General features: G+C 31.4%; 2 protein-coding genes and 2 non-coding genes across 4 annotated transcripts; 1 reads left to right on the top strand and 3 right to left on the bottom strand.

The window, feature by feature from the left end:
- Positions 1-3,006: 3,006 nt before the first annotated feature.
- Positions 3,007-9,210, bottom strand: LOC129915487 (protein jagunal). Its single transcript, XM_055995036.1, has 3 exons — positions 8,936-9,210; positions 8,166-8,538; positions 3,007-3,370 (listed from the first exon to the last, which is right to left on the bottom strand). The coding sequence occupies exons 1-3, from the start codon at positions 9,022-9,024 to the stop codon at positions 3,239-3,241; spliced, it is 594 nt and encodes a 197-aa protein (XP_055851011.1). The 5' UTR covers positions 9,025-9,210; the 3' UTR covers positions 3,007-3,238.
- Positions 9,211-11,907: 2,697 nt separating this feature from the next.
- On the top strand, positions 11,908-11,980 carry Trnar-ucg (transfer RNA arginine (anticodon UCG)). The gene has a single exon. It is a non-coding gene; the product is annotated as a tRNA-Arg (tRNA).
- A 360-nt stretch (positions 11,981-12,340) lies between these two features.
- Positions 12,341-13,438, bottom strand: LOC129914484 (uncharacterized). The gene is made up of 2 exons (XM_055993762.1): positions 12,695-13,438; positions 12,341-12,567 (listed from the first exon to the last, which is right to left on the bottom strand). The coding sequence occupies exons 1-2, from the start codon at positions 13,292-13,294 to the stop codon at positions 12,379-12,381; spliced, it is 789 nt and encodes a 262-aa protein (XP_055849737.1). The 5' UTR covers positions 13,295-13,438; the 3' UTR covers positions 12,341-12,378.
- Positions 13,439-13,579: 141 nt separating this feature from the next.
- On the bottom strand, positions 13,580-13,653 carry Trnan-guu (transfer RNA asparagine (anticodon GUU)). The gene has a single exon. It is a non-coding gene; the product is annotated as a tRNA-Asn (tRNA).
- Positions 13,654-18,096: the final 4,443 nt, after the last annotated feature.

An 18,096-nucleotide genomic window follows, 5' to 3' on the forward strand; every position in this document is an offset into this window, starting at 1 on the left:
ACCTAAAACCTTTTAAGACCGTGATCCTTGAGGAACATAGAGACCCAACTTCACCTGCTAGTATGTGGTTTCTGAAGATATTCTAGGTCATCCCAAGTTGCCCTGAATCTTCCTTGACTGTTCTCCGCATGAGCTTCTCAGTTTTCTGACTCTTCTACCTTCTTGAGTGAGTCGGTTCTTTCGAAAATTATTGCAAATTATAATAGAGAATAGACTCAATAGGATTTATGATCGGTTCTCTAATCAAAGGCCTGGAGCCTTTTTCTCAATGAGCTACATCAACTACACCAGCTACATCAACGACTTCAATATCTCCCATGGGGCCTCACGGATAAAATTTTAGTATTTTTGAATTATTCCGACCACAAACAATATTTCCCAATATTAAATGGAGCTTTACTTTTGGTTTTTAGGATCGTCGATGTAGTAAATGTAGCTGATGCAGTTGATGTAGCTTGTCGAGAAACAGCCTCCTGATGGAAAACCTCTGAATTTGAAAAGAAGATGTTATTACCTTTAATTTGACAGCAATATCGTCTTGTAGATCGATGAGATGCACAATGCAGTTTACCTTGCCAATCGTGCAAGATGCACGATGAAAGATGACTACTAATAGTCATCTTTCACTTCCGATTTGAAATTTTCTTTAGCTCTGTTATTAAAGGGTTTCTGCAGTGGCGGCCCGGGCTAACAGGCATTTGTTGATATTAATTTCCATCTTTTTACTGATTCTATTGTATTAGCTTATAAGTATGAAGGGTGCTTTCATAATTGCATGGTTGCTTTGTTTACATGCGGTCATTTGCGATCAGACTAATATCAGAAAAACTATTTGCGCATGTATTTTACTTTGAATTTATGAACACTTTTTCTGATTTGCGTTATTGATCAAATTTTTTAAGTTGCAATTCAGCCTCTTCTCCAAAATAACAATATATTATCTTTATTCCATCCTTTAAGAAAAAAAAAACTTTTTGTTAAACATTTCTGTCAATATTTACAAATTTATTATATTCAAGAAATTCGCTGCTATTTTTGTTATTTTGACTTGAACTTTGAATTTCCAATTAATATTTTGACACAATTGAGAAACAAAGAAAAGCTGTATCATCTTTTACGTCATGTTCCTTCTTTCTTTAAGTTTAAATTCATTGCGCATGAGAATTTTTTCATTTGCACATTTGCGCTGCAAATATTTGCGTTTTACATTTATGAACACCTGACATTTGCAATAATGAAAGCTTTGCATTCGTCAGACTTGCGCAACCATGCATTTATGAAAGCGCCCGAAATTAAAAGGTTACGAATTTTCTGATTGGCCAGAGGTGCTTAATTTGAGGAAGTAAGAAAACTTTTGATTGATTGGTCCTGTCCATCCATATCCATATCCATCCATCATAATTCATCGATGCCTAGTCTCTTTGAAAAAAATTACTTTATTCAAGACTTGAAAAATACATTTTGGTAAAATAAATTCCATCTTCCATCAAAATGTTACCTACTATCGTTAAGTCTACCTAAGAAAGAAATTATACATGTAAGCCTAGCAGAACTTTTTTGGTGGTGGAACTATAATGAGGTAAATTAAAGTTAGGACCCTATACCGGTTAGTGTGCTTTGAATATTCAAACTCCTATATGATCTATTGAGCCGTTTTCCATTTCAAAGAGTATACTCCATATTTACCTTTTTTTTCAGGAGTGATGGAACACTAATGAGAATGGATAACTTGTGTGTGTGTGTCAATTTTGTATATGAAACAGTCCTTATTATTCAGAATGTGAAATTATAGTATATGAGTTTAGCCTGCTCACATCAATTGAAAAAATCGCGTAGTTCAACTCACCAAAACGCATATAAGACTGCAAATTCAAACTGCCACTTTCGAATGCGATATTAGGACGCATGTAGCTATAAAACTGCCCACCTACTTGTGTACATTTTGTTTACACCTCCACTCCCAAAATTTGCTGTGGGTCTTCGGGTCTATTAGCTAAATATTCATTATATTAATATATTCAATTTTTTGTTGGTTGGAGAATCAACTGAGCAAAGCTCATACACTATTTTTTAAAGCTTTGATTATTGGAAGAGAAAATAACAAAAAAGAACAAATTGGTTTCTTACTGTAACCTCTGGGAAGCAAAGGGATGAGAGCGCTCACAAGGCACCATTTGAAAGTGGTCGACAGGCTCGCCAGCGATCTATCGCAATGAATAAATTTATGATGTGGGACAGTTATGAAAAATGCGGGACGGTTGAGCAAAATACGGAACATTTATGATCAGTGATCATCACTATGCTTAACTCACTCCTCAAAATTTCACAAACATTCTAGCTGTAAAACAGACCAGCAAAAAATACTTGAAAACCAGAGATACAAATTGTGTTTACCACTGCTACTAACAATGCAGATACTTAATATTTAATTTAAATAATTAAACAAAATTTACCCACTCAGAACACATTTTATTTATTTTAAAATCCTTTTGATAACATTGCAGCAACATGTAAACAAAAAAGATCAATGAAAAAGAAAAAAAAAAAAATAATAAATTTAACAGGCAATTGGTTTGTTTTTCGATTTCGTTATTGAACAAATACAACATTTATAGTTGGTAGGCACATTTATATTATTTAAAAATAATAGTGAGTAGAAAAATAAGGAAAACACTTTTGCAATCCTTCGGTTAAAATTCCTATAACACGCTAGAGATTATTATTTATTAAACAATTATTTTTCCTTTTTTTTCCATTAAACAAACTAATAAATAAAAATTCTTAAGTAAATAATTAAGTTAATGTTATTATTTAATAACTTCTAGCACATTTATTTAATTAAATTAAAAAATGTCTTTAAATGTGTATTGTGTGCGAGTTCTTCTGTTGTTTAATTATTTATGTTTTTTTTTTGTGAATTCTATCACTCCTTCTAGTTTTTTTTTTAAGCTAATTTGTTTTCAGAAAAATATTATTTACAATAACATTTATATAGTTAACGATCAATTAATTCTTTTTATTTTTATTATTTTTTTTTTTCAACATTTAAAACATTTAATAGAAAATATACTTATTGACTTTTTTTCTACATTTGAGTATAGTTTCGTAATTTTTTTTTTGTCGGTTGGGATAGGAATTCATCATTTTTGCGTCAACAGTTTTATGATGTTTGTAGACGTATCAGGTGGTGGTGATAGAATATTGGTGACAGTGATTTATGTTTTTTTTTTGTGGTTATTTATTGGTATTTTCTGGCTGCTGTCCTTGCTTTCCAAGCTTGGATGAGATTCCATGCAAAGTATAACGTAAATCCATGAATTTGGAATCCAACAAAACAGAAAGCATACCACAAAAGTCCATATGGCATTCCCTAAAAAAGAGAAAATTATTTTAATTAAATAACTACATAAATATTCACTATAAACCTAAAATTAAATGTAAACAATCTAATACTAAACAACTCACCTGATTAGATGCGGAGCATTTTTTTTTTTTAAGAATTTAAATGAAAAAAGTGTTATCTGTTTGCTTAGGTTTCCTTGACTCAAGTAAATTTTTCATACAAGTTGTTTATATTCTAGTAAAGAACAACTGTTAACAACACCTTCTATTGTGGCATACAACCAAATATTTAAAATCTTTCACTAATACCTCTTATATGGAATATCTTTACAAACATTCTCACACCTCAAATACAGCCGAACTCTCCCTCTAAGTCGAACTTTTTCACCACTTTTAATGAACAATTTTGAAGAAAAAATATTAAATAAATTCCTCTAACTCGAATTTCCCTCTAACCCGAACCGATTTTAGAATTCCGTGAAAGTTCGACTTAGAAGGAGTCGACTGATTTGCAATTTAATAAAAAAGATTGATTGGGTTTTACAATTTGATTTTTTTTTTCTGTTATACTTATACCCTACTGCAAAAATTAGTATGTATATTGAAAACATAAACTGGTCAACAAAGTTTTTGCCAAAAGAACCAAAATATACTTTTCTGAAGGTTTTTGAGGTGCTGAACTCAAATCCAAAGTCAGAAAAGTTTGATTGGGCTCCGTTCTTGAGATATTACCGTTATAAAATAGCAAAAAACGAGGTTATGTTGTTATGTGAGGTAATTAATTACAGTACGAACTGGTTTAATTTTTCCAAAAGCTCTTTTAATGTTTTCGGTATCTTTTTTATCAGCCGAGATATCTTAAGATTTAGTTGGTCTTTGGCTCAAAAACAACACTGGTCAATCAAAAAGGAAAAAGCAGCGAAATTTACTTTAGCTTTTTAATTGGGAGTCCTTACCCCAGGAGTTTTCATTCAGAATAGGGCTGAATAAATGAGAACCAGATGCTAATGAGGTTCGAGAAGCACACTGGTGTTTGCGTGCTGCAGATTTCATCAATAACAAACGTGTTTTTAGTATTGCCTACCCCAGGGTATTGCGAATTAATAGCACGCGATGAAATATTACAGGCAATTTTGAGCGACAATCACAACTGTCTACATCAATTAAAGTTTCTTTCATCTTTTTATTTCACAATTGGGGTTTTGGATTTCTGAAAAGCTACAATAACCAAACTCAGACTAATTTAACGCCATCCGAATTTACATAAAAAAAATATTTCTGGAGCAAACGTGCAGTGTTTTCTTTCCATACAAAAGATTTCTGAAATGGACAGCATTAAATATACGTTTTGAAACATTCTGTGAGATTTTTTCAGGTCAGCCTGCATTTTCCTAAAGTGACGATATACAGACTTGGCACTTGGTTCACAAGATCCGAAGTCACACTAACATCCCTATTCTGGCAAACATCGCAAGTCGCAGGAACCTTGTGAAAATAGGTCTGTTTAATGAATGAAGAACAGAAAAGATCCTAAAAGTACAGGTTTGTGTGTTCCATGAAGGAAAACCTTTGCCCTAAACTGTTCTACAAACTGTCATTTTGTGTTCCATGAAGTCGTCCAGCACAGTTTAGTTCAAGTTTTTCTGCTATACTTTTGAGGTGGAGCAAATTAGTGAGAAGATTTAAGCAACAACTGACTGATTTTTTTTTTGTTCTGGCAGTTTTCATGAATTTGTGCTGTCCTGATCTGTTTTTGTTTTTCTTCATTAAACAGACCTAATAACTCGATTTTGTAAGGATTTATTTATCACAAACTTCGTACTTACAAATGTCAAACTTGTGAGTGTTGACCTGCTTCATGCCTGATTCACAATATTGCGAGACGACGAGACTAGAGCGAGACGAGATTTTCCTTGACGATTTCAAAAATTTCCAAATAATGAAAATATATGAAACAATATACAATATTCCGATGCTCGTTGCGTTGAAATTCTGAAAATTTTGAAAAAGGACGCACGAGACGACGATTTTTCGAAAATGAAATTTTAATATTACCTAAAGTATTTTAGACAGTTTAATTTCTAAATTCGAGTTAGCCTAGGTGATAAAAATTTAAAAAAGGTGATTGCCTCGTAATCTCAGTCCGGAGTTCGATTCTCAAAAAATACTGTTTATTTTTTTTTTATTTTTGTTAACTTTGTAGAATAAAAAATCGCAGTACTGTGAAATTCCAAACGATTTTTTTAAATCGAAAACGTTCAGAAAAAACGCAACGCTCTCGTCTCGTCGTCTCGCAATATTGTAAATCAGGCATCAGAGCAGATTACAAATTCGAAAGTTTTTTTGATACAAAACCTCACAAAACCAAATTCAGCTCATTCTGTGAGGTTCTTGTGACTTGTGAGGTTGGCGGACTATCCAACTTCATGTCCTGGATAAGAACCACACTAATGTACATTCAAGCAACAGACAGAAATTTAAGATCCACTATTTTGGTAATATCAAACTGAGGAATAAGTATGAGTGTCTTTTAACATTTTCGAGGCATTGCAGTTTTCTCGGAACCGACTCTTAAGGGCCCAACCCATAGAATCCGTTGCGTCAGTTCCGTCGAAGTTTTCTTACGGTGTCGATTAAATTTGGCGTACTAAAAACTTAAAGTGATTCTTTTAAAACTGCGTTAAATTTTTTCTAAAAAAAAAAATAATAGAAATACGGCATTCCAGCTGTTCTTAAGCAATTTTTCTAAAGTAAGAAGAAATACTATAGCTACCACAGAAATAACGAATTAATTGAAGGGTCCAGAGGAAAAACGGCGCATGTCCACTTTTTGTCAAAATCAAACTAATGATTAGGTCTTGAAGTATTTACTGAGCACTATATATATTCTTACTTTTAGAAAACAAATCAAAGCCCTGCTAAGAAAATGATTTAGTGACGTGCCTTTAGTACTAAGTTGTATGAAAAATTAAATTTTTAAATTCGTTTTCAATTGTTTATAATGGAAAGAGTTAAATGGGCGTTATGAGCAAAGTCGAAAAAGAATAGTTTATTGTAAAAGGCTTAACCCATAGAATCCATCGCGTGCATTTTGGTTCACAAAGAATATCAATGCATCAAGTATAAATAAAATAGTGCTAAGTCACTATACTCTTATAATGAAAATGAATGAATGAAAATACTCCAGTCAAAGCGTCATTTGACCTTGAGCACAGAGGCACTGTCAGTTTTTATTTCATTGATCGATAGGGGTATATTTAAAAGGCTTAAAAACAATTTCTCACCACCTGATCATTCTTTTTAGCGGAGTTATTCACAAAAATGCAGTTTTTGGGATATTTTACTTCTAAGCTAATATCTTTGCTCCAGATTGTCGTAGACCAAAAAATAAACATACATTCTTTTCCTTGCGAAACCAGTGCGAAAACAACCAAAAATATCGTTTTTTGAGAATAACTTGGCTTCAGAATGTCCTACGACAAAAAATAAAGCTATTGATTGTTCGTTACAATATTTTCTATCGATTTGATGCACATTATTTTTGTTGAAACAAATAAAAAATAAGTAATATTAAGGGGTAATAACACCTTGTAAACCACAAAATCGAGCGTCATTTTCATCAGCGTATAAAACAAAGAAGAAATATTATTTTCTTTTGGTGTTTGTTTAGTTTAATTAAGTATATTAATAGGTAAGAGAATTATCTAATGTTAAATTTTTTAATGATGTGAAATTTTTTAAATGGCGGTGTAGTTCAGGATGATAGTAAAATCCTGTGCTCCCATCGGGCGACCAACTAACTCCTACAGTTTTTAACCGATTGGGCTGAAATTTTGTGGAGAGCTTAAAAATACTATTCTCTAGTGAAGTACGTAGGATTTTTTTGAAATATTAATTTTTAAAGAAATGGCATTAGTTTGAAAAAATTATTTCATTCCAAACACAAAATTCGTTGAAAAAAAGACCATAATATTAATATTTCAAAAATCCTACGTACTTCACTAGAGAATAGTATTTTAAAGCTCCACACAAAATTTCAGCCCAATCGGTTAAAAACTGTAGGAGTTAGTTGGTCGCCCGATGAGAGCACAGGATTTTACTATCATCCTGAACTACACCGTCATTTAAAAAATTTCACATCATTAAAAAATTTAACATTAGCCTATTCTGTTACCTATTAATATACTTAATTAAACTAAACAAACACAAAAAGAAAATAATATTTCTTCTTTGTTTTATACGCTGACGAATATGACGCTCGATTTCATGGTTTACAAGGTGTTATTACCCCTTAAGTCAGAGACCTTTTTTTGTTTAGCAAACTCTTGCCTTATTATTTTGTAAACGGTGCAAGTATTGGCTAACAAAATAAAATACTTTTGTAGTCCCTTAAATTATCTACAATTTAAAAAAAAATTTGCTCTCTACCACCCACACGAGTTTTTTAACAACAAGAATTTGACTTTAAATGGCTGTCATTTTGTATTTAATCACTCAAATACAATGAAATTACATACAACGGTAGAAAATATTATGAGAAAGAGAATGTATGTTTATTTTTTGGTCTACGACAATCTGGAGCAAAGATATTAGCTTAGAAGCAAAATATCCCAAAAACTGCATTTTTGTGAATAACTCTGCTAAAATGAATGATCAGGTAGTGAGAAATTGGGTTTAAGCCTTTTAAATATACCCCTATCGATCCATGAAATAAAAACTGACAGTGCATCTGTGCGCAAGGTTAGGCCTTTTTTTCCGACGCTTTGACTGGAGTAAAACTATGAAATTAGAAAAATTTTTAAAACAAAAAAAAACACACTTACCCTCCACAAAAAGATATCCGTCTCTTCAGGGTCCACTCCCTCTTCCAGCGTCATGTAAGCCCATACATCGCCAAAGTAATAAAGGAAACAATACAACAATGGCATCACTCCAAGCAATCCAATTGCCATAACATACTTTTGCATTTCTCGAATCTTGTTGCTACGTGCAGCCGACAAACCAATGAACGACGTCAGCAATGACAGACACCAAACATATTCCCACCATAGCGGAGGCGGCACCTCCAACTCTTCAATTTCCAAAACAAAAATATCTAATCGATCGAGAATGTCCGAAATGAGTTTGGCCAGCATAACAAAGAAGAGCAACGCATGGAAGAAGATGCAATGCTTCAGACGGGATTTATTCAACAAGCTGCAACGAAAAAGATATCATTACTTTTAGGACAACAAAGAGAAGAAGAACTAAGCCCAAGACCAACTCCAATGTCATTGTATTGACGTGTGTCGAGTCGAGAGTGTTTCCGAGTATATTTCAATGTGGTGTACATAAAAATGTAAACAAGACCTGGCAAATAGCCAGTTGTACGTCCCAGAGCATTTTTATGAATAAATTTGTGTCTACTAGATAATGATAATTGTGTGGGCCAAATGCTAAGTAACTACAAGTAACTTTTGCTAGTCACAAAGATTTATGAAAATAGTTCGATGTTAGCCTAGTCTTTAAGTGTGTTATAATAGTGTTTTTTGGGTTGGTGGAATTGAATGCAATTTTTCAAATTATTATTTTATATTTATATTGTATTTTTAACCTAATTTGATGTGGAGCTGCAACTCGTTGTCGGTATTCAAAGTCTGTGCCATCAGTTCCTGTGATCATTGGTCCGCCACGCGTTGCCATTTTTTAATTTAAGCGTATTATTGTTTTTTGTAATAAATGTTTTCTACTGAATTTGAAAAATATTATGAAAAACTATCGAATTAACATTTCACTTTGATGGTATAAAAAAAAGAGAAAAATAAAAAACTTGATTCGGAGAGGTGCCACGGTAATCACCCACCGTCGTTGGAAAAAAGGGAAAATTTTTTGGGACAAAAATTAGCTGTCAGTTTCAGTTGTCATCGAGTTGGTATTTTGAATGTGCAGGGATGATATTGAGGTGAGAGGTGTAGTATTTTAATTTTTTAGATGATTTTTTTTGGTATGTTATCGAAGTTATCGAAATTATACACACTTCGAATGTGAAATTATTCGAAAAGAGATAATTTGCGAAACTATATCAGTTGAGATCTAGTCGTCTAGAACGCATATCGAGCTAAATTGGCCCCGTTCCATAGGGGGTGATAGTTTACTCATGAATAGATCTAGTACTACAATTAACAAATGATCTTCTACTCGAGGAGATAGGAAATTCCTATTGACACTTGGCATCACCGCACCTGGTGGATAGCGAGGAAAACCTGAAAGTTATATAGATTATTTTCCGATTTGCTGCTCAATGTAATTTCCATAAGAAAAAAATAAAAAAGACCTCAAAAACATTTATTTTACGAATTAATTTTATATGTACTAGTATCAATGTTATGATTGTTAAATGATATGTGTTTATATCTAAATCAGGTTTAAAATATATCAAAAAGTATAATAATACCTGTGTAATTTGTATTTAAAAAGTGCAAGCGAATCGCCTGAAAACAACAAAAAATATTATAGAAAATATAGAAATTATTAAATGATTCTTTTATTTGTTTTGCTTTTTCACAAATAATAGTAGGTAAGCATTTTTTTTTATTTTCAACAATTTTGAAAGAAAATTAAACCAAAATAGTTTCTATATTTTTTGTAGTATTTATTGTTGTTTTCCTGCGATTTGCTTCCATTTTTAGAGACAAATTAAATAGGAATTATTATTCTTTTTGATATATTTTAAACCTGATTTAGATATAAACACATATTATTATCATTTTACAATCATAAAATTGATACTCGTTCATATAAAATTAATTCGTAAAATAAATATCTTTCGAGGTCTTTTTTGTTTTTTTCTTATGGAAACTACATTGAACTGCAAATCGAAAAAAAACCACTTGCAATTAGTCGCATCCTGTAGCGGTGGACTCCCTGATAACAAAAACATACATGGCAGACATTTTGAGTGGTGCCAAACCCCTGGCACACGCTCCCGAAAATGCAGTTTTTCTGAAAACTGATTTATTTAGGGTAAAGCCTGGTACGCTGCTCGCGCTAAATTTTAGCCGAGATAAAATTCCCATACAAGTTATCGATAATTTGTATGGGATCCATTTTAGCTCAGATAAAATTTTTCTATAATTTGTATGGGAGCTTAAATTTAGCGCGAGCTGCTAAATCGATTTTCAGAAAAATGGTACTTTTGATGCGCTTTTTCTCGACAACGCCCCAAATAAATGCAGGCAGACTAAGGTATTCGTCATCACCATGACCCAGACTACCTCTGACATTCATATGAATCGGTTACCTCTCACGCAGAAATCTGCTCCCGGCTCTCGGTCTATAATAACAATTTGAAATTGTAGGATTTTCTAGGTATTTTTTTTATGAAAGCCTATTTCTTCTGTTCTTTAGTTCTTTAAATGAGATGAAGAAAAAGTCTCTAGCTCAGGAGCCCAATCCCGCAAGAGTGATTTTTTCTGTGTGAATTTTTCTCTGCTCTTTTTCTTAAGGCAATTTGCACGTTTTTTCGTGTACAAGGAGGAATTCACTCTTGTGGAATTTTGCCCCAGGAACTATGATTTTTTTTAATAGTCTTAAGCCCAAAATCATCAAATTCTCAAATTTGCAATCCTTTCTATTTATCAAACAAAAAATTGTTTACGAGTATACTTATTTAACACCTACAAAATTTATAGCTAAATCAAAAATGTTTAGGTCAAAAAGTTTTCGGTTTGAAAAAGAATTTCCCATACGTATGACTTTACAATAATGAAGATCGTGTAGACAGCAAATAACATATTAAGTTTCTACTTATAATAAATGAATGTAATTTTTGCATAAACTAAATATACTTAATATGATATATATGAAAAACTTTGATGCAGGCTCCAGGTCAAGAGGTCACTACAAAATTCCTATAATTATACTTAATATGTTTTATTCCCATAAGACTAGTTTACGGTTTTGCATACAAAAAAAAAAAAATCAAAATTCTTTCCATTGTTTTATGATTATGTTCATAAACTAACCACAGCTAACAAGTAAGATGACTATTTTCCTTGCCATCAATCAAAGCAAAGGCCTAAAAATGCAATTCAATTATTATATTAGCTTGCAAAAATCAATTGCATGCAAAAAAAAAAATTAATAAAGTTCAACCTCCTGCTGTCTTTAATGTAATGAAAAAAAATAGAGATGCATTTCAGTATGTTGTACAAAAAACACGAATATATTTTTTTTTTCTTTTAATTTTGGTTTTTCACACATAACCCTCGACAAACGTCTAGATGAGACTGCTAGAATCTTTAAACTTTTGCATGAGCGGTGCATGGTTTGAGATTATATTTTTGTCTTTTTTATTTATTAAGTACATACCTTATTATTTTCTTATAAACATTTGGAAAATTTGCTCAAACATTTATGTAAACAAAAAAGTACGCATACACCATAGTGTACCATTGGGAGTAAAAAAACATTGACTACAGTAGGTATATCTGAATTTTTTATCTGTGATACGTATTGATTTTTGTTTTTGTAAGGACATACAGATTTTTTATTTGAAGTGCTGTTTTCGAAGGATACAGGACATGCGACCGTGTGGCCTAATGGATAAGGCGTCGGACTTCGAATCCGAAGATTGCAGGTTCGAGTCCTGTCACGGTCGACAAGAAACACTTTTTTTATGAATTTAGAATTAAGAATAAATCCTATTTTATGTGCTATAAAGAGGAGTAGTCTTACAATATTTTTTTTTGTAGTTACTGTGTGTGTGTAGTTATCACTTAATTGAACGCTTTTACACCTGTTCTGTAACTTTATCACTGGGCCATTAAACATTTTTGAATCAATACATTTTATCCCATAAAAGTAAATTTCGATACAAATCATAATTTCTAAATAAATTCTAAATTTGAAATAAATTGAATTTTATAACACTTCAAAAAAAAAAAAAAAACAGCGGGACATCCGGACTAATTTTAAAATTGCTTTCTTATCTGAAATAAGCAAAAAATACCAAAACAAGTGAAAGCAATCTATTATTTTATTAAGTTTTAATTAAAATTAAGATTTTCTAAAAACTTCAACTAAAAGCGGATGGCATAAATCATCTGGAACTTCTTGTCCAACGGGAATCGATACATCGCCCTGTGGACAAGCACTTAACGCAACCAACAAATTCATGTCAGCAATAAATTCAATATAATCTCCTTTTTGAGCAGGACTTGGTTTGCAAAAGTATTGTTGTGTATCCTAAAAGATATGAAATTTTTAAATTAAAGTAATCATTACTAATATTAGGTGAGAGGAGGGCATTTTACTACAGGGGTACCAAGTTTAGTAGTTTTCAATACAGTTTATCTATATTGGTTCAATGTACCTTTGTAAAGCCAGTACACATAAAAATGTTCCATACATCATGTACATCCTCTTCAGTTAAACCTATCTTTTTAACCGCCTCCGTCAAATAGCTATGACAACTTCCAAAACGCTCTTTCCCTGTGATCAGTTTGTAAGTATAATCGTCACATCTAGTTCCAATGACGTCATGAAGCGAACCACCATCTTCATCAATACCATACTTCGCAAGTGAATCAAACACAAATGTAGCCATTGGACGCAAATACGGCATACAACTCCACAGCTGGTCGTATACTTTTAAGTGGGTGCTATGGAACTGCCTAGTTTTTCCAGAGTAAAATCTCTCCTTGGTATTGTCTGAGTTCCAAAAATTCATGTCTCCAACTTGAGATCCTTCGGAGACGGTGATACGACACAAATCACCCATTTGAAGGTTCCAAGTTCGAGCAGATCGTTTTGGAACAACAAGTGTTTGGACTTTTTCACCCATCAAAGCATTATGTCGCTTATCGTCATAATCTGTTTTAGACACACACGAATATGATGATTTTTCATAGCAAATTATGGGTGAGTATTTCTTAAAAATTCGTGGTTTAAAGTCGCGACCACACCAAGACATAATGCGTACTTAAGATTGCAATTAATGTTTTGAATAAAATTAATTTAAAACACAATGATTAAATTAAGTTTATCTAAATTATTAAGAAGCGGTTTGCTTGCTAACAAATGCACTACTTTCAATAATAGTTAAGATGGAACTGTTTTTATTTGTATACAAAATACAAAGCTCAGAAAAGCTAATAGATACCTTCATTAAAAATTATCTCTCAAGGCGAGATAGAAAAAAGATTTGTTTCAAAGCTCAACAATAAAGTGATTTGGTTGAATTAAAAAAAAAACTTTACGCCCCCGGGTGGGCTCGAACCACCAACCTTTCGGTTAACAGCCGAACGCGCTAGCCAATTGCGCCACGGAGGCGAATGGTGGGCCCTGTCATAGACTTTAATTTGATTGTTTTGGGTTATTTTGTATAATCTACTTTTGTATGTATATAATTTCAAAGTATCTGGAATTTAATGGAACTGCAATGATATCGAAGTTGAAACCTTTAAAATTAAGATAATTCTCACAATATCACAACAGAAACATAAACTTTTAAAAAAAGAGCCAAGTTCTCCTATCTATAAGCTATAAATAACCCTAAAAATCGATAATTAAAAGAAAAATTGTCAAGTAGGTACCTAAACAATGAAAATTTAATTAATACAAATTTGAAACCAAACTTTAGAATTTGGTACAATACTTTTTGTGCCAGTATAATTTTAATATAGGGGAACTTGACTTTTTTAACATTTATGTTTTTGTTGTGATTTCATTCCTTTTTGCAAGGTATTGATGTAAAATTTAAAATCTATTTTATTTGGTTATTCTAGCGCTTTTCCTTAAAAAAAAATCAAGCTTTCCATATTTCCAAATACTTTTAAGACAATTGTGTTCGAATGTCTAATGGTGGGGACCCACCCTCTGATAAGAGAATGTCTTTTTTAAAAATGCTTCTTTTGCATAATTAAATTAAAGAAGTTCGGCCAACAAGACTGTTACTAAATTGATAAAAAGTCAATTAAACTTATAGTCTTGTTTAATTGTTTAATAATAATTAAACAAGACTATAAGGTGTTTTATTGACTTTTTATCAATTCTTTTGCATAAGATTCTACCAATAGGATTGTATCAGAAGTGTTCAATAATGTTTGATGAAAATTCAGCGAAAATTGGCTAAATTTCTCAAATCAAAAATATTTTCCTTTGTATAAACTACCAGCTCTACCATTCTACCAAGTTTCAAGATTTTAGGTTAATCCGAAATTGGAAATCTCAAATTTTGATGATCTGTGAGTCAGCTAAGGCTTTTGCGATTTTGAAGCTCTATATCTCAGAAACTGCTCATTCTAAGTAGCTGACATTTTTTGAGGAGTTTGTTTTTGACTATAATAAGTTTGGAAACTTCTGTTATATTTGGTATAAAAGTTAGAGGGGGGTCGAAAATGACCTGAGTTGTTTCCTGTAAATAAGGGTGTAGTGTCAAAGTTAATGTTCTAGGTTCGCGCATTATTACTCATTAGTTGCAGATATAATCATTTTTATCAAAAACAAAAAAACCGACTTCTATGGATCGAAACTTGGATTTTCAGTTTTCTCATGGATTATAATGTCAAAACTGTTTGAAATTAAAATTGGGCCACACTGCAAGCTCCAGCTTTAGAATACATTTTTCATTTTTTTAAGTCGGTTAAGTCGACTTCGATTTTGATGATTTTTTTTTCTAAAATTGTATTGTTTTATGTTTATCAGAATCAGAAACCTTTTGGATTCGGAAAAATAAATTAAATATATACATTAGGGTGTCCGTTATTTCCCAAAGTAATGTTTTTGGGGGAAACACCCCCTAGATTGAAAGTTTAGGGCCTAAATAAGGGGAATTAAGCAAAAAAAATTATTTGGAGGTCATTAAACTGTGGATAATTGTTAAACAAAATTCAATAAAAATATTGTAAACATGTCTTTTGTAGTTCGAGAAAAATAAATTGAAACGTATAAAAACGGCGAATATTTCAAATAAAAATTAAAAAAAAAATAAAATTTTTGATTTTTACACACATTTTTGAATGCAATATTTGAAAACACTTAAAAACCAATAAAACTGCATTTAAAATTGTGTGATAGGTTGCTTACTTTAAGTAGAATAAAATAAAACGTACAAGCAAAAACTACGAAAACAGCTAATAATTTCAAAAACCGAAATAAAATATAAAAAAATTTTTAACGGGAAATTTTGAATGTGATCTTTTAAAGTACCAGTTTTCCAACCAGAATTATCAAACATTTTAAAAATAGATGATTTAACTCGAGAGAAAAAAAAATTTATGTATGAGTTAAAAATTTCCCAAACAAATTTGTATGGGGAAAGTATGACCTTAGAGGCACGGTTTAATGACCTCCTTAAATTTTTTTTTTGCTTAATTCCCCTTATTTAGGCCCTAAACATTCGCTCTAGGGGGTGTCCCGAAAACATCACTTTGGGAAATACAGGACATCCTACTATATATGTATAATTCAATTTAAAAGTACAATTGACCTCAACACCAATGTGTGAATCGGTGGATGAAAACTCTTTCGTTGAGGATAGAGCTGGCTGGAGAAGCGCTGGCGCTGGTCATCCTAAAGCCTAGTACATAGTACTTGTGAAGCAAGTCGTGAAGTGAATTCATACAATTTTTGTTTGTTTTTAATTTCCAAATTAAGATTGTGAGTAAAAGATACTCCCGTACATTTTGCACGTTTCCCCTATTTTTTTTTTCACCACGAAATTTCACAGGAACGTTCACGGGTGACCAAAAAAAAAAAAATGTATGGATTTACTTCACGACTTACTTCACCAAGTATGTACCTACTAGGCTTAAGTTAGTTAGTAAATAGGGTTTTTTTTTATCAAGCTCTGTTTGCCCCAATTTATTCACTTAGCATTATATTAAAAGTCGCCGTTAAAATTGAAAATCACAAATTTTAAAATTTCTCGTTTTAAATGGTGGCTTTAAATTTGGTGGAGTGTTGATAAAGTGGGACCTAAACTAATTCACAAAAATTTAAGTTGCATGATATACCATCTCCCTCTTGGATGGGATATCCGGTGCAGTCAGTTTAATATTAAAGTGCCTTATTTAATTTTGTGTTCATTAGTGAATTTGGACCTTATTCCTTAAAAAAAAAAAGTTTTCATTTCCTGGCTTGGTTATTTCTCTGTGCCTGCATTTATTCGGTCTGATTTCACTTTGATAAAGTGCAATATGGCCACATATGGAAAATCAGCGTTATTTCGCTTTCGTCAAGTGAATTAATTTGCAAATTCGGCGTTTTTTCACGGCAAAATAACTAAAGTCGCGTTTGGGTACTTTTTGGAAATTGTCTGCCTATTCTTTTTTACTACATTTATATTGTTTTTATTCATTTAAAATTCTTTTATTAATGAGATATTCACCGATAAATATTAATTTTCAATGTAAAATAAAGAATTTTTTTGGGAACAATTTTTCAAGAGTACCTATAGATAATTTTTTCGCTTATGACATAAAACACATGCTTTTTTAGACCAAACCTTGTTTTTTTTTACGAAAAAAGTGTGTTTTTTGTTTGTTCTGTTCTGATGTACAGACTTTAACTTGAAGAAATATACTTAAGGTCAAAAAATGAGACTTCACATTTTTTTAAATGTTACTGAATATATATCGATAAATCTTTTTCACGTTTTAAAAGACATTTCCATTCATTTTATTTTTTAAATTCAAAATTTCTTAAAAAACGATTTGAATTTCTTGACATTATAGGCCCGTAAATTTTCAGCTTCGCTCCCGAAATTTGTTTACCAATTCTACTTTCTTTGTATCATGAAGATGCAATGATAAATTCCAAAAAAATTAAGCTCTAAGAACTAAACGATTGATCTCTGAACTGCTATTAATTATAGTATTTCATTCATAGCTATGCAAATGCAATAGCAACAAAACATTTAAATACTTTTAATTAGCTTTTAAAGTATTCTCTTTAGTGCTGAATGTGGAAATTGAGTACATTGAGGTTTGTTTGTATCTCAAATATTCGCATAGAATTTAATTCTCTATGCAAATCCTTCTCTTCAGCAAAAAAAACTCAATGAAATTGAAAGTTAAAAATAATCCGTCACTATGTTCATTATGCCTCACAAATAAACAATGCACAGTCTCACCATTTTTATTTAATGAATTTATCGATACTACATAGAATAACAATATAAAGTGTACATTTAGGTCTTACGAACTTGTTTGTGTATAGTTTGTATAAAAATAGTTTTTTTTAAGTATAACTTTCGATTACCTTGCACCATCTCGAAACATTTTTCTTTTAATATATCGATAGTCGTGTTTTCGTGAAACTTAGAAATCCGGTAAGCAAAAATCTAACAAGGAGTGCATCAACAAAAACTTACTTACTTACTTACTTACAAAAACTTACTGGGAATTATTTCACCTTTTTTCTTCCATTTAAAAATGAGTTAGGCATCAATCCATACAAAAAGATCTTTAAACTTGGCTTTGAATCGTTTTCGTGAAAAAATATGATTTATTATACAAAATTCTTTCGAAAACACGGCTTATACTGGAAAAGACAAAATTTTATATGTTTGTTTCCAAAAAAAAAATCTAGTGCTTTTTAAAAAAAATCAATGTCACGTTTTCGAAAATTTGATTTTCAAAAAAAAGGCAAAGTTTTTTTAAAAATCAAAAAATCAAGTTTTTCAAAATTTAATTTTTTTTTAATTTTAAAATTATGTAATTTTATTTAACACATTTCGTTGAAACCGAAATAGTTAGTAGTTTCGGAGAAATT

Source organism: Episyrphus balteatus, chromosome 3 (genome assembly GCF_945859705.1).
Source record: "Episyrphus balteatus chromosome 3, idEpiBalt1.1, whole genome shotgun sequence".
In the NCBI taxonomy this organism is placed as follows: domain Eukaryota; kingdom Metazoa; phylum Arthropoda; class Insecta; order Diptera; family Syrphidae; genus Episyrphus; species Episyrphus balteatus.

What these genes read in the sequence shown, in the direction of transcription:
- LOC129915487 (XM_055995036.1), bottom strand. Translation starts at nt 9,024, where the DNA reads ATGGCAACGCGTGGCGGACCAATGATCACAGGAACTGATGGCACAGAC. An exon ending in GCAGCTCCACATCAAATTAG is followed by an intron (nt 8,539 to 8,935) that starts GTTAAAAATACA and finishes TTTTCGTTGCAG; the next exon opens with CTTGTTGAATAAATCCCGTC. An exon ending in CGGATATCTTTTTGTGGAGG is followed by an intron (nt 3,371 to 8,165) that starts GTAAGTGTGTTT and finishes TCTCTTTTTTAG; the next exon opens with GGAATGCCATATGGACTTTT.
- LOC129914484 (XM_055993762.1), bottom strand. Translation starts at nt 13,294, where the DNA reads ATGTCTTGGTGTGGTCGCGACTTTAAACCACGAATTTTTAAGAAATAC. An exon ending in TGTGTACTGGCTTTACAAAG is followed by an intron (nt 12,568 to 12,694) that starts GTACATTGAACC and finishes CATATCTTTTAG; the next exon opens with GATACACAACAATACTTTTG.